Genomic DNA, 22,670 nt, shown 5'->3' on the forward strand with positions numbered 1-22,670 from the left:
AGTAAAGGGAAATCATACATTTATTGAGAATATACATGATTATTAGCACCAGCTAACTGTTGTTTAAGTTGCTTTTTAAGATTTGAAATGGCAACATTTGATTTATTGACTCCTTCCCTCCAGTATCTAACTAATATTGGTGGAATGTTTAGAGCTGTATTAGATTAACATGAGGACTGGTTTGTGAGATCAGTGCTTTGGAATGTGTGTGCCATTGCAATTGCCAGACGGTGAGGGAGAAGTTGCCAAAATGCCTTTTCTGCCATGTTAAACCCTTCTCTTCTCAAGTCTACAGGATACATATTTTATAGTTGACGTGATATTTTACAAGATGTTTCTTAGAACACACTGTATTTAAAGATATAGCATTTTTCTGTGTAGAATGATGCTTCAATGAACGTAGAGTTGTAATTTAAATTTAAAGTTGTAACAAGTTATTATATTCAAATGTGTTTCCAACAATGCGTTTTTTTGGCCTTTACTTTTCATGTTGTTTCAGAGTATTGTTTACCTCTGCAGCAATAGACAAACAAACAATCCGGTCAAATTAGCCAAAAAAAGCCTAAACAAGTAAGTAAGTAAGACTTTATTTATATAGCACATTTCATACAGGAATTGCAGCTCAAGGTGCTTTACATAAACAAGGCATGCCCAAAGTAAATCGAAAGCATGTTCTTGAACAATTTGGAGTACATGACTGCTTGTGTTCTCTTTTGAAAGGTGACACTGAAGTTATAGTTGGTTGGGGGACCTTCTTCTGGATGGCTGTTGAAGGCTATGGACCGGACAGAACAGCTCCTATTGGGTCATATGAGGTGTCAATCCAAAGGTCAGAGTGCAGTGGACATTTAGAGACCGAGACGTCAGGGATGTTTACATCTGAACTTAAGTTAGAACATAGTTTACATGGATGACTACAGTGCAAAAGGCCACCACTTTAGAATGATGCAACAAGAGTCCTTTTGGTCTATATATTTGACTTGATTGGATCGTTTGGATCGGTGAAACTGGGTGAGTCACCTCTGTTTTCTTTCGGTTTGTTGACATGTTTGAGGACATTGATTGTATCTGCTGTTGTATCTGCTGTTGCGACTCGATCTTGAAACGGTTTATATAAATAGAATCACAAGAATCATAGCTTTCCACCGATGGAATGTGTACCAATTAAAAAAGATATTTTGTGCATCGCATAGTTTAATACTTAACAATACAACGTTCTGCCGGCAGGCGATGGAACTAAGAGGTAAATTACTATCTGAAGCAAAATTGATTGTTGATTCTGACCTTGTTATTTCATGAAAGAAAGCTGTTATTTTGAAAATGGGCCTCTATTTTGTATTGCTGGCAGAAACTGACTGTATGTTCATAGTGGATTGTTCCAGAATCTATATTACTGTGAACCTTATTGAACTCTAAACACCTGTGTCATTTTGCTTTTGTGTTCATGATTAGACGATGGATAAACTATTCAGCTCAGCCAGCCAGACAAGTGATACCATAACTGGTGTTAGAGAGTCAGTTGAGGATCATTCCCTCCTATTTAAGTCGATCTCCATGAAAGACTGGAGGTGAAATGGAAGCCCTGGCGGTGTGTGGTCACAGACGACTGATTTCAAAGACTGGGGATCTCATTATAGTCGTGCCACATTCCAGAATAGGCCCTTCCAATTCCATCCCAGCCTCCTCTGATTGTCCCTCTCGCCACTGAAAACTAATCTGAGCTCCATGAACAAACCTGAACTTCCCTCAGGACTCCAGGTAAATCATGTTAAATATGATCCATTCAGAGCGGCCCTGAGAGGCACGGGTCCGTTCCTTTGATATCAGACGAATATTTAAGAAAACGAGTCAAATGTGTTTCGCAGCAGTTTTCCTTCCTAAACCTATTAAAATGCTAATGAGACGCACCTGCCTCGGGGGCGGCGGAGACTCCCTCATTAACGCAGTCATTAGCGACGGAGGTGGGCGATGAGGAGAGGAGCGCTTGGCTCGGGGAGTGGAGTGGGGGGGGGGGGTCTGGGTGGCAGAGCTGTTCAGACACGTCTGAGGCGGCACCCCCGTGACAGACGCCTCACGACAGGCCCTCGATCTCTCTGGGCCTGGAAAGGAAGGCTGGAGGCCTGGTGTTAGTATGCAGCGCGGTGCCTGCGAGCAGACCTTACCCCCCCCCCCATCTCTTCTCACACGGCACCAACATTCAGCAGCCAACGACAGAAAATGACCATAAAGCAAATTTACTGCCGGTGAAAACGGTTTCGGACGCTCTCGGCAGCGCCTGCAAAGCTCGTTTATATCCACCAAATGAGACTCGGGGTGCGAGGATGGTGCAGGATAAGGAGGGCTGGAGGAGCTGGGGGGTATCGTGGGCAAAGTAAGAAAGGAGAGGAGGAAGAGATACAAGGTCAAACAGACACCCAGTTAAGGGTACATTTATTGTTCACAGGAAACACACAAACATGCAACAAGGTCATCACAATTCAATAAAGACTGATAGATTAAGAAGCCCTTTATAGTTTTAACAATATCTCTCCATATAATTTCCTTTAGTTTATAATCTGTTTGCCTCCATTTCTCTTTGTGAAACATTTTTTAAAAGAGCAATATGTATGCTTATGAAGAGAAAATGGAAGTTTAAAATGGCCACATGACTTGACACGTTTGCCAGTGGAAAGAATGGCAGTTAAAATGTAAAAGATAGCATGTATTCAAAGAACGAAACTTGAGGAGATGGAAAAGCAGCCAAGCGCTGTCTCACTCTCATCCCTCTAATCCAACTTCTCTCCATCAGGAGTGAAAACATGTCCACAGTGACAGTAAAACCAGGAAACACCTGGATGCCATTCCTATTGACTCCATAACATAGCCACACACCGCGTTTTGCATTTTGTATCGTCAGCAATCTTGTTTACAGCACGGTTCGACATCTTGCTAAATATGCACTTCATTGAAGATGTTATCGTGTCGTTAGTGAATGAAAGTCTAAATCTCTCAAGCAGTCGTTTCTGCAAAGTAGACAAATGGTCCCATTGAGACACAAACGCATCCTCAAACTAAACATAAACACAGAAAATGTTGGAGCAGAGTAGACAAATTAGTTTAATATGTGATGTAGCTTAAACGCATTACTGTTAAGTTTGTTTTGACCGGGAAAAGACACCTTGCAACTTTACAAGTCACCTCGTGTCCCTCAGCTTAAAAAAATACAGTGTGTAAAATATGGAAAGTATTGTATTCTTGATTATCATAATATATCAATGTTATGTGAATGTTTGGTCGAACCCAAACAGAATAGACACCCAAAATATGTCTTCTGTAGATAAAGCCAATGGATTTGTGTTTCCCCTTGGTCATAACTGTGAGGTAGACACCTCACACAAAACCACACACCAACACTCCCATCCCCAACGGACCTTTCTTGCTACACACAAGTATCTATTAGTTTACTCTGATATATAATTGCATAAACTCCAGTCCTTTTTTTGTTCTCTCCAAAAAACAGACACCAACCCCTTGTGTCCTTCTGAAACTCTCCTGAAAGTACACACCTGAAAAGCCAAGATGTTTTGCATCCTGTAGTATTCTATTCCTATCACTGACACACAACATTTTGAATACGTAAGACAAATAGGGGGGAAAAAAGATTGATCAAGCAAGCTGTATTTGTACAATTCAATATGCCTCACTTAAAATGGAGAAAATATCCCTGATAAAGACTGGAAGCATTTCTTTCCTAAATTCCCATTCAAGAGAGCGACGACAAAAAGCTCGAAAATAGAAAGTAAACATTCAAATGGAGCAGGCTGAATGACCTTTGTTTGACTCTCACAAGCTTAGAATAGGACAGAAACGACTGGGTGGTTTCCCCCTTCAGGTTCACAGGATCTCCACCTAGGGTTTGGCCAACATCATGCTGTTAAATGCCCCCCCAGCCAATGAAAAAGAGACACTCACTGTACTTACTGGAATCCCTTTCAGGGGGTCAACTACACAAGTTCTACATCAAGGTAACAACATCTGCAACAATAAGACTACTGGTAATATAAGACCTTCATAACATGTCATACGTATTTCAACAGTCCCTGACATCCTGGCAAATGTTTCTTTGCCAGATTTGATGTATTTCATGTTTATCATGTGCCTGTGTTTATAGATATGTGGGCAAGTAGAGAGTGTTTATATTTTCCTTATATAGAAGAGTATAAAAATAAATTAAACTTACACCATATGACTCAAAATGAGCTTAAATTTAAAGGTTTCTCACATCTGCAAATGTGTATATAGTATATTTTAAAGCGATACAAGACAGTTTATAAACATCAACATAAAAAACTGCAGATATTGTAGCCAATACAATTAAAGACATCTTCCTAAAATGAAAGGATTGATTAAAGAAAACTGCTGCCTCAAAGTGCTACGGAAGACCAGGATTCAGTCCAAAGTTTTCAAAAGCATCCGAAAGATCGATCCCACAGAGGTGGGCATCTGTTCAACAAACCTCAACACCAACCCCTTCAGGATTACCAGCAACACCTTCGCCCACGAAAATGTACAATATCCAGAGAAGAGAATTAAGCTGCATCACAAACTGCACACGACACAGGACAAGCAACGTCGTAAGATATACCGTCCAACCAGGACCATCGAAAACGGGTAAACTAACGAGCCTCTGGTCTGATCGGATCCTGTCGGAGGAGAGAGCAGAAAGGAGCCACTGTTCCCAGAGCAACATCATCCGCATCCTGTACTTTGTCGACAACAAACCCAGCTCTCTCAGGCCAGCAAACTGCTGATTGGCTGAGGGGGAACGTAGGGGGCACTGGGCGAGGGCTTATACCTCAGAATCACACCTAGCGGCCTGCCCAGGGATCCTGGATCAAAGGACTGTCCGCGAGGGCAAGTCTGTCCATCATGGATCTCTTAGGAGACACTCGCTCTCAAAGGAGGACCGTGGATGCTCAACTGAGAAACATGTTTGGTTTCTCCGCTCAAGGACTAAGGCAGAGCTTATTCACGCTACAGTGGGGGCACACACACACACACTCACACACGTGTAGGGAGTGTGATGGATCATGCCAGCGTCCCAGCCTCCTCCACAGGGAGGCTAATAAGGCAGGCTTTCTTCCGAGAGGTCAGCATCATCAGTGTGTCAACAAAACAAATGTGTTTCACCTTGCCGTGTTACGAGTCCTGTCTGCTTGCCTCAGCGTTAACATTCTCCCCAAGTTTTTAACAAGCATCTGACTGGCTGGTGAGACGCTTGCTTAACCTATTTCACGCCCGGCTTTGAACGATACTTTTCAAGGTACCACATGAAAATAAACGTTCACGGCGAGCCACCATATCTCATCTGTATTTCTCAGTCAGGATCATGCAGTTGAAGCCTTGGTTTGACAGCCTGGCGGAACGCCAGCTGTCTGCTTGCTTTGGGGAGAGCCAATCGGAGGTGGCCGTTCGCTCCTCAGGGTGGCCTTTGAAGTACAGCATGTTAAGATGTATTAAATCATAAACCAAAAGGCCTCTCCTTTAAAAAAAGGAAAATACAACCAAATCCTTGAACAACCACAACAAAGACCTGGTTTGGATTGGTGTGAATTTGAGAATCTAAACTCGGCAAAAGCCAACTATTTAAAATGTAAATACATTCTGCATATTGACAATTTCCTGAAGTTTTCTAAACAATGACCAACCACAAAAGACAACACCATTTCCTAATCTTTTAGATGAACATTCCATAAACTAAACTTAGATAAGGTTTCAGGAGCCCAAACCAACTGTCTTAAAAATGACAGATACGCTGTCAACATTCAAATCCAACATTTAGGTCAACATGTCACTCCAAAACATGTGACTGTCAAATATTTCAAAAAGCATTCTCAAATACATCTCCTTCATTGGCCTACGCTCCTCATCAAATTCCATCTCAACACATTTCAATTAAATCAATTTTTTTTTAAACAATTTCCTTTATCCTATCAGATCAATCTGGCAATCATAAAAATCCTCAAGGCATGGACAAAGAGACAGCAGCTGACCAAGTGTTACCATATTTGGGTATATGCAAAAACAGTATTACTGAACCATGACAATGATCACAACCGTGTCACTGGCTGTTTATCTTTTGGTCGTATGCCAACACATCTGTTTGGTTTGGGTGTTTGGGAGTTAGAGACCGTTCCCTGTTGGATGACGACCCTTCATGCAGACGGCCAGCCCCTCGCTGGGAGGGAGAAGGGGGTTATGGATGCTCCTCGGGGGCGACTCTCCCCACGCCGCCCCTCAGTCCTTCAGGTTGTCCTCTCCCACGCCCTGGGCGGAGAGCTCCGTCAGCACGTTGTCCAGGTACTTGGGGTCGGGGTAGCCGTGGCCTGTCAGGTTGGAGCCAAACTCGGTCTTGTGGTGGATCTCGTTCCACACCACCGTGTCCTGTTCCCCCGTGGTGCTGGACGTGCCGATGGTGAAGATGAGGCGGCGGTCCCACGCTCTGATCAGGAGCTTCAGGACCTGGGGGGGGGAGGGGGGGGGAAGGAGGGAGAGGGGGGTGGGGAGGAGGGAGGGAGAAGGGGAGGGAGAGGGAGGGAGAGTGGGAGGGAGGGGGGAGGGAGGGAGAGGGGAAGGAGGAGGGGAGAGTGAGAGGGAGAGGGGGGAGGGGGGGAGAGAGGGAGAGGGAGGAAGAGGGGGGAGGGAGGAGGGGAGAATGAGAGGGAGGGGGGAAGGAGGAGGGGGAGGGGGAGGGAGGAGGGGAGAGTGATAGCGGTTAGTCATAATCCCTGTTACCTCTCATGTTCGATACTTCCAAGTTTGTCTACATTTCACACGCAGACATTTCAGAAGAACGTTTTGGGATTCAACACTTTATTTCACGGAAACTTCGACCAAACAGGTCCAAAAGTAAACACGATCGAAACCATTCGTCAAACCGTTCGTGTTTGGATCGATTGAGTGGGAATTCCTCACAAAATATGTTCTGGATTAATATGTTCTTGTCTAATCAGACTAGTGTATCCTAGTCAAAGCGGCCCACATCGACCTTACCCTCCGGCCTTTGTCGTTGTCGGGAAGGTAGCAGTGGCGTGGAAAACCTCGGGCACTGAACTTCTTCCCTGGGCTGGGGTGCTCTGTGGTCTGAGGAAGAATGGCACACAAACCAAAAAACAGTCACAACGCTTCTCTTTCTGTTTCAGTTCGATGGTCGGGAGGGGAGCACTCAAACGTCAACAGTTCCCTACGGACCAGTATGATTGTTCTGGACTGTGACGTTCGCTCTGTCTCGTATTTATTTGGAGGTTTAGTGCTTCACCGCTCAGCATTCGTTCATCTATTTTATCAAAACGAGAAACAGAACCTGAAAGTGTCCGTAGCTATATCAGTTAGCTATATTCACTTTTCTAAGCTGAGAGAACAAGGGAAAGAGGAAGGGAGAGAGAGAAAAAGGGAGGAATAGAGAGAGAGAGAGAGAGAGAGAGAGAGAGAGAGAGAGAGAGAGAGAGAGAGAGAGAGAGAGAAAGAGAGAGAGAGAGAGAGAGAGAGAGAGAGCTAATCCGGGCTAGGACCCACTGACTGCTCTATGACATGCTGTGCTGCAGCATGGAGTGGACAGACAGAGCCAGCTTTTCTCCCCAGGGAGACCTGCTCTGTTCCTCTGGTGTAAAGGTCAGTTTATTGACTCTATGAAAGCTCAGCTCTGCAGTCAAGATGAAATATGCAGCCCTCTCCTGTCTCCTCCCCCCTCTCCTGCCCCCGCCTCCTGCCCCCGCCGTCCTGCCTGCCTGCCTGCCTGCCTGCCCAGCCCTCCCCCTCTCCTCTCCTCTGACACCCACCCCCTCCCCCTGCAAGGAGCTCAAACGTTCTCTGGTTCTGAGTGTGCAGCCCGCAGCGCTGTTTTAGAGCCCTCCAGGGGCCTGGGCAACACAAAGCCCTCATCATCAACAACTCTCTCCAGCCAGTGCGTGGCAGGTGGACGTGTCTGACCCGGCGGGGGGGGGGGGGGGGTCAGAGCTAGCGGGCCGGGGAAGCGACGCTCATGGGGGCTGTGAAGCGGGGCGGCGCGGACCTGGATGCCTGCAGGAATGTCGTAGACGATGCGGATGGTCTTAGCCTCTGGGTAGCCGGGCAGGCAGTGGGGGATGACGTGGTACTCCATCTTCCCAGGGGGCTGGGTGCCCGTCTTCTCCCCGTAGATGGCCTTACACGTGGGGCACTGCAGGCTGCCGTCCTGAGTGGACGCACACGGAACATCAGTTTAGAAGAGCTCTCTGGAGGTTTTTATCGGTTGCTATTCGGGTAAGTGGCTCATGTTCTGGGTCCATGTGCGCACTCTAAGACTATTTATAGTTAATATCTGTACAACAAAAGTCACTTTACTAATCTTAAATGAACTCATGACAAAATCCTTTTCATGATGAATGATGAACTACAAACAAAATTAGGACCCTCCTAGCAAGGAATTCATTCTGCAACTAATCTTGCATAATCCCGTCCCAATCCCATCAGATATTCTGGATGAATGGGATGTATAGTTCCGATCTAACAAGCTGCTATCATATCACGGCTCTATAACAAGCTCTGGCATGCACGCCCGGTCTCACCTTATTGCCATTGTTGTACATGGCCACCAGGCACAGCAGATGGTACATGTGGCCACACTTGCCAAGCTTGCCCACCAGCTCTGGCTTGATGCCTTTGTGCTGCAGGACCCCCTCATAGCCCGATGACATCACCAGCCTCTCCATGCAGATGGTACAGTCCTAGGGGAGGTGTGGTGGGTGGGGAGGGGGGGGAGGGGGGAGGGGGGGAGGGGGGGAGGGGGGGGAGGGGGAAGCATACATACGAGTACATGATTCCTTGTTATATTATTCTGGTTCCCACCGCAAGCAGACCGTGTGTGCCTGTGTGTGTGTGTGTGTGTGTATGTGTGTGTGTGACTGTGCACCCTTTTTTCGTACCTCATCTGGGACTACTTTTATCTTCTCCGTGTATCTCCGCACCACCTCCTCAGGGTTTTTTCCTTGGAATCAAAAACACGACGTTGAAGAGAGGGGGATCAAACGAAACACACACACACACTCACACACATATGCGCACACACACACGCACACACACATAGACACACGCACACACACACGCACACACACATGCACACGCACACCAGTAATATTCATGAGGAGACGGGGAAACAGTTAATGTATGCGCACGGTTCTTACGCAATATACAAAAATAGGGAGAAAAGGGCAGCACTCCAGTACAATATCCCCATCTACAGATGCATCCCAATGTGGTGCACCTCAGTAGAGATAATCACAACCTCTGGCTCTGGAGTCAGCTGTGACTGCGGTGCTCCTTGAGACTGATGAGACCAGAGTCCCCAAGAGTGGGTGTGAGTGTGGCGCGCGACGCTGAGGAGGAGGGTCACCTTCAGACGGACGCACAGACGACACGATCCAGCCCTGCACATGGTGCTAATCCCTCTGTAGGAGCAGAGGGCCAGAGAGAGCCCAGAGCGCCCACAGCTTACAGCCCTAATATGCTCACACACAGCCCCCCCACCCGGCACCTGTTGTTTGTTCATTTGAGGAAGCGCAAGGGAGAGAGAGAGAGAGAGGGGGGGAGACAGATAGAGAGAGATGGGGAGGGAGGGAGAGAAAGATAACAAGACACTGAAGAGAGAAAGAAAAGAAGTGAGAGAGAGAGAGACTGGGAGGAAGAGAGGATGATTTGATGAGGGAGGCCGGAGAGACAGAAAGAATAGACAAGTAGAGAGGAGGACTGAATTATGCATTCTCCGCTGTTGCCCTTTGATGGCTTCATTAGCTGGATCAAAGGCTCCTCTGGACTGTTTAGGAAGAGCAGGAAGGAAAAGAATTACCCCAGGTCTCTCCTCCTTCCATCACCCCATCCTCACTTTCTCTCCATCTCCTCTCCCTCTCTTCCCCTTTTTTTGACAGGCTGCTGTGTCATTGAAAACACATTAACCATCTATCAATCTCTCCTGTCCCAGCTCTCTTGTCTGGGTCTGGGTCTGGGTCTCCATGCCGAGAGGCGGAGGGGGGGGGGGGGGGGGCAGGGTGACTGGCTGGACTAGCCTGGAGAAAGCTTCTCTGATCAATGACAGCCTAAACTCCCCTTAGGCCCACTATGGTTTCCATGGTATCCATTGACCAGCTGCTATTTCTGCTCCAGCCTCACAGCTCCAGTCAGACGCTCCGGCATCAGCAGGGCTTGGGCTGCCTGTTCTCTCCTGGGCACGGTGGTTTCGGATCGCCTGGCTTCATCTCAACGTTGAACCCATCCATACGTTGACTTGACTGAATATGTAGAGTCACCCTGTCACATTTTACAGACACATGCCTTCTCCATTCCTGTTTCTCCTCTTCTCCTCCCTCCATCTAAACCATCATCCTTTCCTCTCCTCCCTCCGTCTAAACCATCATCCTTTCCTCTCCTCCCTCCGTCTAAACCATCATCCTTTCCTCTCCTCCCTTCATCTACACCGTCGTCTTTTCCTCTCCTCCCTCCCTCCCTCCCTCCCTCCGTCCCTCCCTCATCCCTCCAGCCCTCCTTACCTCTCCGCAGGTGTTTCTTCTTGGTCTTGCGGCAGATGCCGTTCACCCCTGGTACAGGCTTCATGTCGCTCTTGTTGATGGGCGGTGGGTGCAGGATGGGTTTAGGAGCCCTGGTTAGGCACACGGGAAGCCCTGCCGCACACATCAGGATACCGGTCATGCCTGGAACACACACACACACAAGGAAGGAAAACAGGAATTGAGGATGAAAAATAATCAATATTGATGAGGAGACTCTGGCAATGTCGTTTCTGTTAGTCTTGGACAATTGATGTTAATTGATATATTAGACTAGTTTAGTCACTGCAATGATCAATTGCAATGGGTTTGATGTGTCCAGTGCTGTGGGGAGGCATGGTCATGTCCTGCAGCTACACTGACCAGCTAGTGCAGGGTGAACAGGTCCAGAGCCCGTCAGGTTCTTCACAGGGAGAGCAGGAACCCTGAGGAGAAGACAAGATGAGGAGTTCAGTGTCATACCAGCACAATTCCCATCAAGTCAAATGATACAGCAACAACATTCTCCCACGTCTGACAGCAAGCAGAAGAACAATACACGGTAGAATGTCATCAGAAGACAAAAGACAGCCATGTGCGTGGTCACGTGACTCTCACGCACGCACGCGCACGCACGCGCGCACACTGACAAGCAGGGATGAGATGAGACAGCTCGACTCGTGGACAAACCGCTTCAGCTGGGCTTGATTTAGAATGACACTTTGAGAGCAGGCATGAACACACTCCACACAGAGGACAAAGAGACTTGACGTGTTTACACTCAAAGACCTCTACAACAACAGGAAACCAGAGAGAGAGAGAGTGAGAGAGCTGCATTTGCACCCTTCACACAGGTCATTATGGTGAGTGTGTGTTGGTCCCTTTTCAAAGAACGAACCTCAGACCCCCCCTCCTTCCTTCCCTCCCTCCCTCCCTCCCCCCCCCACGTGGCCTGCAGGGCTGCAGAGGAAGGTCAACTGTCAGGGGAGCCAGGGTTAGGGATGGGAGGCTGCAGGCTACACTTCTGCAGATACTGCAACAATACCCACGTGCGGACAGACAGACAGGCAGACAGGCAGACAGACAGACAGACAGACAGACAGACAGACAGACAGGCAGGCAGGCAGGCAGGCAGGCAGGCAGGCAGGCAGGCAGGCAGACAGGCAGGCAGGCAGGCAGGCAGGCAGGCAGACACACAGACATTAAATAACATTGCATGGGCAGCCAATAAAAAAACACACATAATAAAATGTGTGTGTGTGTATGTGAGAGTGGGTGTGTGTGTGTGCTCCACTTTAATCAGCGCCATGCCCCTTGTTCTCAGTGACCAGGCAGTGCCTCAGACCAGTAGCTTCTCAGCTCCCTCACAAATCCCCCCCACGAGAGACTGCTTTGATAAAGGCAAAGCCCTTTGTTGCCGTGCCAGCGGCGCTCCGCACGCGCAGCATGGCGACGCGAGCGCTGCCGGTCTGATCCGCCTTATCTCCCCTCTCACGGGAAGAGGCGACTACGCGGTCGGTGTGGGGGGATTGGGGAGATAGGAGGGAGAGAGAGCTTCACGGTGGCCAGGGAGAGGCAAGCGGAGGGGCACTCTGGGCGCTCGTGCGGTCGATACAGGTCACGAGGGGACAGGGACATGCTTTGTCACTGCGGAGTGAAGTCCCGATCTCGGAAGAATATAATTGACTCAACGGAAACGTATCAGCGCGGCTCATCAGCTCAGGCAGACAAGCAAGTGTTCAATCAAAGAAAACAAATGAAGTGTCTTCCACTTGGAGGATTTCTCCTTTTATTCAAACATGCTTTTATCTCAAGTCAAATCACGGTCTACATGCCGCTAGTGAGATTAGCGCCTCCCTATTGAAACATGTATAATTCAGGCCTTTCATGGCGGCTGTGCGGGTTTCAACTAGCAGTTCCCATCAGGAAAAACAACACACATACAGTTTACGCATGCCACGCCATAAATCCAACCGTGGCCACCGTGACTGCGAACGTGTAACATCTCAGAGATTTGCTCGGAAATTCACCCCTCATTGCTATTCATGAGCTGCTTACTTTGTCATTCCCATTCTACAAAGAGCCTCCAGAGCGCATCGCACCATATTAGTTCCTGGTGCACACGAGAATCACACAACCATAAAAGGGCCTCATTTATTACCACATCACAACCCCACCCTCCTCCCCTCTCCAAAAAAAGAGTACCCGTCAACGCACGTGTTTCTCCACAGTATTACAGCCAGAGGGCCTGTCGTGCCTCTTCTTCCCGGTGCTCTGCTAAGCTCTTTATTGTTGACCTGGTTCAGAGATGTGGCGGTCTCTAGGGCCTGACCCCAGCCTTCCTGCAGCTGTGCTATCGGCTGGGGCACACGCATCAGGACGCAGCGCACAATCTCTGACCCACATCTCTGCCACACACACACACACGCACATGCACACGCACACACAATCGCCCTCTGGCTGCAGACTGGCTTATTAAGACTATCACTGAGTAACATCAAGCAGACGTCTCACTCTCTATCCGACACATTATCTCCAAGTCGTGTCCTGTACTGTACGTGTTGGGGGTGAAAATGCACTTGGAATAGGTTTCAGTAAGAACGTATTGGAGGGTGTAACCGCGCCGATTACAATGCGGTGTGTGAGAGGTGCGATAGTGGAACGGAGGTGGTTCAAGCTAATTCAATGAGCCAGTATGGACCCAGATGACCTCATCATCTCTGTCGCTCTGTCAAACCTTATCACTTTCCTTTTTCTCTGTCCTGTCTCCTCTCTTCTCCCTGTCCCCTGCCTTTTCTCTCTCTCTCTCTCTCTCTCTCTCTCTCTCTCTCTCTCTCTCTCTCTCTCTCTCTCCTCTCTCTCTCTCTCTCTCTCTCTCTCTCTCCTCTCTCTCTCTCTCTCTCTCTCTCTCTCTCTCTCTCTCTCTCTCTCTCTCTGTCTCTGTCTCTGTCTCTGTCTGTCTCTCTCTCGCCCTGACTGCCTCTCAGGCCTGACTGGAGAAAGACTTAATCAGGCTGAGAGCTACGTTATTCTCTCCAGATACAGAAACCAAATTAGGCCCCAGTTAGAGATGTGCTGACGGAGGTCTAATATCTCCTCATCTGTTTATCATGCACCATAAAGACAGGAGGAGATCTAAAGAGAAAGAGAGAGAGAGATAGAGGGGGATGCAGAGAGAGAGGGGATGCAGAGAGAGAGGGGGATGCAGAGAGAGAGAGAGAGAGAGAGAGAGAGGCAGAGAGAGAGAGAGAGAGAGAGAGACTGAAATTGAGAAAAAGAGGAGCAGATATAGAAAACTAAAAAAGTGCTTAATTTATGCGGGGGAGAGACCCAGAACTAGGCCCTGCCCCAGGCTTAGCTCATGATTTATTCAGTTTTCTCTCTTTAATTCTATTGGAAGGCAGAGCGGACTGAAGCTGTAGTCCATACCAGATTCATAATCCCTATTTCCCCTTCTCTCACAAGATAGCCCTCGAGTACAAGGACAGGCTTGCATCTTTAATAATCTCGACCCTTGTTGTTTTAAGGAATACTGACAGCTGTTACCTTTGGGTAACAATGACCTTGAAACCAATAGATATGTTTTTCTTTTTTTCAACCAAGTTGATTTCAAGACGGATTTCAAAATCTATGAGTTATTGTTCTTTTCCACATCGAAATGAACGTACACATTTATATGAATAAAGACAAAGAGCAGAACTCAGTATAATCTCACCCTTGACCTTGATAGGGATGGATCTCAGAGCGATAGCCTGTCTCGGTATAAGACAACAGGCCTTTCGTATTCCCCAAATGTCCATTCTTGGGGTCATTGTAGGAAGCTACGTCGGAGGCCATGTGGTACGATCAATGTTTCATATTATTTTCTTAGATTCGAATATGCTTTTGTATATTTAAGACCCCCAGGACAGTAGGAAGGTTAACACAAGGAGATACGCGCATGTAAACAGTGGCTGTGCTGAGGGGCTGGGGGCTTTGGGCTTAGCCCAGCACCCACATCCTCTTCATCCTCCTCATAAGTACAGTAGAAATGATCTTTCTTACCCCTCATCGTCTTCCTCCTCTGATTCCATCTTCCGTTGGTTATGCAGAGAGAAAATAACAAGCGTTTCCTGTCTGCGTTGGGATTCTGTCAGAGTCTCTGTGTTCTCGAACAAGGAAGTGTATGGAGGTAGTGGAGAAGGAGGAAGTGGTTCGGCCTGAAGTGAAAAATGACCAAAAAACCCCACTTGACAGCTGCCTCTTTGTCCTTGAACATCCAACTGCAGTTCAGACCAACTGGCAGTTCAGACCAACTGGCAGTTCAGACCAACTGCAGCCACAGCTTTCAACATTAAACACTCACAGGGAACCGACGGGCTTCATGCACATGCGATGTGGTTTGCAAATAGTACTAATAATTAATACATGAATTAAAAAAACTACATTTTAACTTGATTTAAAAAGCAGTAGTAAATCAAGAAAGATTTGTTGATTATGCCCCCTACAGTGTGTGGCTAAAGCAAAACGACAGCAGGATGTTTTGTAAACTCCCACCAGCAGGTGGTGCTATGTTGTAATGCTCGGACGACGAAGCGTTAGTCACAGACCTCACTACCAGAGGGCTGCTAGTGTGAATCCAGAACTCCACCACGGACCACATCCTGTGATAACCACGTTGGGGCGGGAGGTAACAAGGGGTGTGTAGGTGGGAACTGAGACCTAGCAAGCCTTATCCAGCCACTCTGAGAAAAACAAGGTAACCCTACTGCCTGTCTCATTACTGGTTAAGGCAGGTCACATTGTTGACTGTATGTGTACTTACCCTTATAGTAATTTTGTTCATATTTACTGAGATGTGCTCGTTTCAAAGCTTTCGAAGATAAATATTGTTTGTGAGGTGTTTATTGTGTATGTAATCAACACTATCGGGTTGTAGGTGTGACAGGCAAATTCGCTGGAAATGTTTTTCATTTTGCGTGGGTTCTGTTGTTATCTGTCTGCAATGTGCTCGTGGGAATGTGTCGTGTGAGGGTGTACACGTATTTGGTCTGTGGCACTGTGTTCATTGGCTTGCGTGTCCTTCTTAAGTTAACCACACATCCTGTGTACACAGCCTCTCGCCTGGGAACCACTCTGCATTTCAACCCCTCTCCTCTGTTCTCTCAGTCTTTATCTCTCTCTCTCTGTTTCTCTCACGTGCCTCCCCGCCCGCCCAACACGGTGAGACGGGGCCGCTCCAACCCTCGTACCGCAGGGTTTTGTCACGTAGAAATCCCCGCCTTTCCTCTCAGGTCGACCTCTTCTCACTTTCTCTGTCATGGTTCCTCTCTGTTTCTCGCTCTCTTTCTCACACACACACACACACACACACAAACACAATCACACGCACACACCGGGCTATTTCACACAATCAGGTATACCCAGAGCAATATCCGGCTGCCATCTATCCAGTGATTGGAACAGTCCAATGCTACGAGGTGCCCTGCGTTCCCTTACAGTCCAACAGAAGTAGGCCAGGATAGGCGCATGCCTCAGCGCTCCCCAGTATTATTCAAACATAACTGTGTCTCTCCCCATGAGCAGAGAGAGGGAAATGGAATCAAATCAGATCACCAGAGGGTTTATTTTGGTAAAGAAAGCAGGATAGGGACCGAGGTGTCGGTTACTGCTCTAGACACTACTTTTCCTCAGACCGCTATGCTGAAGCTCCCATTTTTCCTTGATCCATTATTCATCTCTCCCCAGTGTGTCTCTGCCTCCACGGCAAATGGGTTGCCACAGCTACACGAGAGCACAACTTTACACATAAACACACACACACACAAGCGCGCACACACTCACGCACCCACGAGTAATTCTCTCGCAGGCCATATCCCTGAAACGACTCCCACCCATCAATCCGTAAACGAACCGCAGCTCAGTGCTGTCGCGATAGAACGACCAATCACATCTCTCCCACAGTCGGGGATTACTAACCCAACGCTAATGAATTTGATGAAAGTACAGTAAAAAGCCCCATGCAGGGAAGCCCACTATCCGGAGCCTGAACGTAAGCTTCTTATCCAGGCCAGCCGAGGTATGAGACTCAGATATGGAGCACAGCTCCTCGTCGCAGGGCAGGCAGAGAGCCTTCCGGAGCAGCAGGGCAGCCAGGAGCCAGCGGCCTCCCTCTGCAGAGTCATTGATCACCCTGTTAACAAGAGGGGCTGTAAATCAGCAGACACACCGAACAGAGAGAGAGAGAGAGAGGAGTAGAGAGATAGAGAGAGAATAGAGAGAGAGAAGAGAATAGAAAGGGAGAGAATGAGCTGAAGAGAGAAGAGAATGGAGAGAGTGAAAGAGCGAGAGAAGAAAGAAAAAACTGAGAGAGAGAGAGACAGACGAGAGAGATCTGTGATGGAACACAATGCAGCAGACATATATGCAATATGCAAGCTGATGCACAGTGAGGCAAGGTTGGATCCCAGACAATACCCTGCTCCCAATAGTCTTTCTTTGTTGCCTCAATCTGGTTCCCTTTTTTTACGCTGCAACCACTGAAACACAAACGCTACAAAGCTGCGACACATGACGCCCGTGTTGTTCGTTGTATTTTCTTTATACGTACTGGGTCCCTGAAATCAAAGAAAAACGGCATCATTAAGCTAAACGGCATAATTACCCAGGCGGGATAGCTCCTCTGGCTGAGCCCATGGAAATGCGCTGAGTGCCCGGTCTGTTCAGGTTGTTCTGTCCGTTGATGGTGTGGGCGTGGGCGTGGGCATGCGGAAGGGAGGGCAGCGCGGGGGAGCAAGGGAAGTTGGCGCTGGACACGGGCGACGGCACCTGCTCAGGCTTGGCGTGGCCTCCTCCCACGCTGATGTTGTTGTTGTTGCTCCCCGCCCCGGACGACGGGGCCCAGAGGGACGTCCCCGCGAAGGTGTTGCTCTGCCGCACCACGGTGAGTGTCCCCGCCGCGGCCCCCGGCACCCCCGGCGCCCCCCCGTACAGCTTGCGGCGCTGGGACGCCAGGATGGCGTTGGAGGCGGCCCGCGTGCTGTTGACCAGGATGCACTGCTGGCAGGAGCAGGGCTGTCCGGAGCTGGCGCCGACCGGCCACGACTGGGACTTGGGGATGGAGCCCATGATGAGGGGGTAGGCCAGGTCCATGCGGCGGCGTAGCCGGCGTTTGCGCTGGCTCTGCCGGTTGGTCTGAGCCATGCAGTTGAAGTCGACGAGGTAGCAGAACCCCAGCGAGCTGAGGTCCAGCCACGGGTGCTGCTTCTCGTATGCGTTCTGGATCGTCACGCAGATCTCCATGTCGTACGCCGTCCAGGAGCCGCTGTCGTTCTCCCACTCCCACACCACGCCCTTCCCCGGCGCCGACGACGGCTCGTAGAAGTTCCTGTGGACCGGGCGCATGGTGCCTGAGGAGGGGGGGGGGGGGGGGCAAGGGGGATCAGAGGGCAAGGAATTCAACATCGGTCACAGATGGTTCATCAAAACTCCCAAGATTATAAACCGCTTTTATTTCATTCCGTCAAGTCATATCAAGTTAATGAGATTGAGTAACCGTCACGACTTCCCTATCTCAAGACAGGATGAGTCATTGTCCTCAAAACTTCATATCTGAAGCCAGTAGGACAGTACAGAACTAGCACTGGTTACAGAAGGCAGATAAGGCAGTCTTCTTTAGTTTTCTCGTCTCTAGGGAGGGGAGGGGATGGGGAGGGGAGGGAGGGAGATTGAAGGAGAGGTGGGGGAGATGGAGGGGTGGTTCCTCTGGTTGATGGGAACTCTGCTCCTGCCTCCATTATAACACCATTACAGTGGTCGCATGGGAAATCAGGACACCTCAGCCTATCCATCTCCGTCCTGCACTCAACCTCACCCCAGCCAGCCAGCCAGTTTACCATGCAGTCAGCCATTCAGCTGCCCGACTAGTCAGCCACCCAGCCAGATAACAACCAGCCAGCCAGCCAGTCTGATGGCCATTAAGTGGACCCAGGCTCTCCTGTGGGGACCACCCCTCCCTCTGTCCCTCACATTTAATTTAACGGCTAAATGCACATTCCCTTGCCTGGGATCACCAGGGTGATAATGGAAGGACGTGAGTGTGGTGAGGGATGAAGGGGGGGTGGGAGGGGGGGGCAGGGGCAGCCCCGAGTCATGTGGCCCCGCTTCACACTCCCCCTCTGCCTCCAGCAGAGAGAACTCATCAGCAGAATCAGCGGCTCTGACCTTGACTTCCTGCTGCAAACTGTGCTAAAGGACTTGGCTTGGCGGCTAATTTCATTTGGAGCTGGCTGCTAAGAACGCACACACACCCGCGCGCACGGCGACAGAACCTGCTTTATTGCCCAGAAAACCTGCCTTTCTCCCTCACCTCCTCTGTCAGTCATCCCCCTCACAGATCACCTCAGGGTTCCTCCTCCTCTTCCTCTTCCTCTCTGGCTCCCTCTGTCCCAGATGAGCTCAGCCACCCTTTCTCCTGCCTAGCTGCACTCACGGCTTCATCTTTTGCACACCTCCCCATCGTTCCTTTTCTACGTCTCTTCTTCACCCTGTCAGTCCTGCCCGTACGTCTTGTCACTGAGCCGCAGCTGGGACATGCAGGAGAAGGGGGACTCTGTAACTGGGAGCTTCACAGGGAAACATTTGTGTTTTTTTGTGTGTTTCCTCCTGAGGGACATTTTAGCATGTTACACATTGACACTCTCTTTGAAAGCGCTAGCTCAGTCAACGGCAGTCGGTTTAAACTGTCAGGTAACACTAGTCCTATAAATATTTAATTGTGATGTTTTATGATCTTGGAATCCACTGTGGTTTCCAACAACGGTAAAAAAGAAAGATAAAGAAAGATAAACAGTATCTCTCTCTAAGAGGCTAATAGCTTGGTTAATTGTTCTTCGGCCCTGGTGGCACAGCACAAACTCTACTTAAATATATACTATAAGCAGTTAGGCACATAAGTGAATCTGATGAATGATTTAGTTACTTTGGCACACGTGCGTTTAGAAGGTGTTTTCCCCCTTCCCCCATCCCAGATCGTTGTTAGATGAGAACCAGAGGATATGGTCTTTCAAGAAGAAGGCTAGCCCTTTCAAACACCCACATTCCCAGCTAAGTGACCACATCCTGTCCGGTGTCCCAGCTAAGTGATCACATCCTGTCCGGTGTTAGTTCAGGGAGAGGTCGATGTGGGGGTCAAGGCGACAGAGCAGGTCGACGACAGGTTCACCAATCACGAAAGGCCCAGAATCAGGAAGTATCTTTCGATCACCTTGGGATGAACCTTCCCTCCTCACAGGCCCTAATACTGAACAACCGTGTGTATGGAGGACCAGGAAGCGGGCTATGAGTTCCTGGTACTCTCCTAGCGACCTCCCCTGCCCTTCCTAACAGGAAAACCGAGGGAAAGAGTGTTCACTTCCTGTCTGACCGTATGTTCCTCTGGATATGGTCTCACTTTCTCCATCTCCCGTCCTCGGGAAGTACCGCCTCGCCCCTCACATGACATCCTCCAGCTGTCCTTGCCCAACGCGACCGCAGTCCCCTCAGGTAACTGGTGGCGTGTGTGATGTATCACCATGTCAGGTGCTCACCGCCAGAGCCTAGACCCCGTGTCACACATGTTGAGGTGAGTTCAGGGTGAGCGTGTCTTTCGGTTGTCGTCTCTGGATTCACTTCTCCAAAGGAGGAGGGGCTACGGCGTCCAGCCTGAAAGCCATGCGGACAATAAAAGGCCCTCCCAAGTGAAGGCAAAGCAGATCCACATCATAGAACACAGATATGACTTGAACTTATGTCCTAGTGCAGCTGAGCCTGTCTACTGCTATTCTGGTACTACTCATCTCTCAGGCGTATGGGTTTACTGATCCCAACCAAAAATGGCCGTTGCGTAACCTACTGTTGGGATAAATCATCACAGAAGCATAACTCTTGAGTGCACATCTAGCTGACATTAGTCAGAGCCAACAGCACTGACACAGTGGAGGAAATATCTCTGTATGGTGATGGTGATGCTTACAGTAAATGAAACTCCTTTCACTTGACATGGATGCTGGTAAATCCTCCTGTGTTTTTGTTACGGTATTGATGCATACTCCCCTCCGGTGTGTGAGTTGCCACGATGGAATGTTCTCCAGAACCCCTGACAGAATGTTCTGTCCTGCTGCTAACAGAACACCGATATGGCACCTCATAAAACTGACTGGGATGAAAACCCCTGAAAAATGCATGATGTCCAGGCTTTGTTGTCACAGTAACGCAGAGGTAGGATGCGTTGTCATGGAAGCCCCCAGTATGTGTGTGTGTGTATGTGTGTTATGGTGGGTAAGTGTGCGTGACTGTATATGTGTGTGTGTGTGTTTTCCCACTACCACTCTCCCAGAGCAGAGTGCCAACAGGGCAGGCTGCTGCTGTCTTTTCCTCCACTCTCTCATTGCTGCTGCTGACGCCAGTCTTCCATTACCCCCCCCCCCCACACACACACACACACACACTCCCCACCGGCTTCGCCCGAACGCCGTCTAACGAACACATTTTTCAAATGTTCCCATCTGTCACTCACTGGTCTGCAGGCTGATCTCAGACCCCTCTCCTGACACAGAAGGGGATGCCGGCTGGCCGCAGGACCCTCGGTGCTCCAGACTGCCTCCCAGGCTCCAGACCCTGGGTGTTCCAGACTGTGTCCCAGGCTCCAGACCCTGGTGCTCCAGACTGCCTCCCAGGCTCCAGACCCTGGGTGTTCCAGACTGTGTCCCAGGCTCCAGACCCTGGTGCTCCAGACTGTGTCCCAGGCTCCAGACCCTGGTGCTCCAGACTGTGTCCCAGGCTCCAGACCCTGGTGCTCCAGACTGTGTCCCAGGCTCCAGACCCTGGTGCTCCAGACTGTGTCCCAGGCTCCAGACCCTGGTGCTCCAGACTGTGTCCCAGGCTCCAGACCCTGGTGCTAGCAGGCAGAGGACAGGCGTCTGATGGGAGCCTCGTTGTGTATCTTGGTAATTGACAAGCGTCTCCAATTTCCCCGGAGGGCAACGCAATGCTTATTAAAACCTAGCGCCGTGATTTCGTTTTAAATACAGAGTGAGAAAAGGGCAGTCACAGGTCCATAAGCCGCCTACTCAGTCCTGCCTGCCTGCTGTTTAAAGCTCGGTAAAGTAGGTCTAGTCTGGCTGTGGGAGCAGGCTGGCCGGGGGGAAATATAACAGCTCTCACCAAAGACAAAGCAACGGGTGAAATATGAATCAGCTCGCATCGTTAATTGGATAACTGTAAACAAAGCGGTAATGGTCGTTCAGGATTTACAATGCATCTTGTTTAAGACATCCATGGGTATACTGTGTATACTCTATATTCATTTCAAATGACCAGCATAAGGACATTTTGTCAGCATAAGATTGTGCAACTAGGTATTACTTGTTAATGTAGTATATGACAGAAACCTTGTTAGTTCAGGCCCTGCTAATGATGTCTGTACAGTATGCTGGATGCACTGTGCAACATTTTATAGATCATAGGTGATAGATAAATCAATAGAGGCATGTAGGCCCAAGACATGTTTTAGAATATGATTCCGTTTTCATGCCGAGAGCCTGAATATCAGTTTGAAACAATGTATTTGTAAGATCCTATCCTGTACTGAAAGTACAGTATTCTCTTTGTGAATATGGCATCTGCAGCATATGCAGTGCTGTTGTAAGTTTAACAATAAATATTCAATTGAATGCTACAGTGTGAAGCGACAAAGTAATTGAAGTGTGTTTGAAGTTTTCCATAAAGCCCGCGGCACAGCTAGAAAGGAACTTTCTGTTTCATCCCATAAAAAGAGGGCCTTCACATACAATCAACCCAACGCTCCTATAATAGCATGCTGAAAGACGAATGGCGGAGATGGAAATACCGAAACAACGGAATCATGGGAGGAAAACATTGTCAGAAAGATCTACTGATGGTGGGGTAAAGTACAACAAACAAAAAAATCGATGTTGATGCATCAGCACTCGCGATGGAAACTTTCATGAGTAATACCAAAGATGCTTGTGTACATAGGTTCTGAGTCATGAGGTCAGTTCTACAGTATAGTAGGAGGCTAGGATACGAGACTGAGATCCGAGACCTTGATCACGATGACACACCAGTCTTGTCAAA

The 22,670-nt window shown here is 48.9% G+C and overlaps 1 protein-coding gene across 3 annotated transcripts in view; it reads right to left on the minus strand.

Annotated features, from left to right (window-relative positions):
• Positions 1–2,397: 2,397 nt before the first annotated feature.
• dtx1 (deltex 1, E3 ubiquitin ligase) overlaps positions 2,398–22,670 on the minus strand; it is a 32,427-nt gene continuing 12,154 nt past the window's right edge. For all 3 annotated transcript variants that reach the window (XM_047048095.1, XM_047048092.1, XM_047048094.1), the window contains 8 exons: positions 17,200–17,944; positions 10,941–11,002; positions 10,560–10,721; positions 8,943–9,004; positions 8,586–8,744; positions 8,051–8,212; positions 7,033–7,122; positions 2,398–6,501 (listed from right to left, as the gene is read on the minus strand). In XM_047048095.1, the coding sequence (XP_046904051.1) occupies positions 6,277–6,501; positions 7,033–7,122; positions 8,051–8,212; positions 8,586–8,744; positions 8,943–9,004; positions 10,560–10,721; positions 10,941–11,002; positions 17,200–17,944 (1,667 nt within the window). In that variant the 3' untranslated portion in view covers positions 2,398–6,276. The remainder of the gene's footprint in view (positions 6,502–7,032; positions 7,123–8,050; positions 8,213–8,585; positions 8,745–8,942; positions 9,005–10,559; positions 10,722–10,940; positions 11,003–17,199; positions 17,945–22,670) is intronic.

Source organism: Hypomesus transpacificus, chromosome 24, assembly GCF_021917145.1.
Source record: "Hypomesus transpacificus isolate Combined female chromosome 24, fHypTra1, whole genome shotgun sequence".
Classification (NCBI taxonomy): domain Eukaryota; kingdom Metazoa; phylum Chordata; class Actinopteri; order Osmeriformes; family Osmeridae; genus Hypomesus; species Hypomesus transpacificus.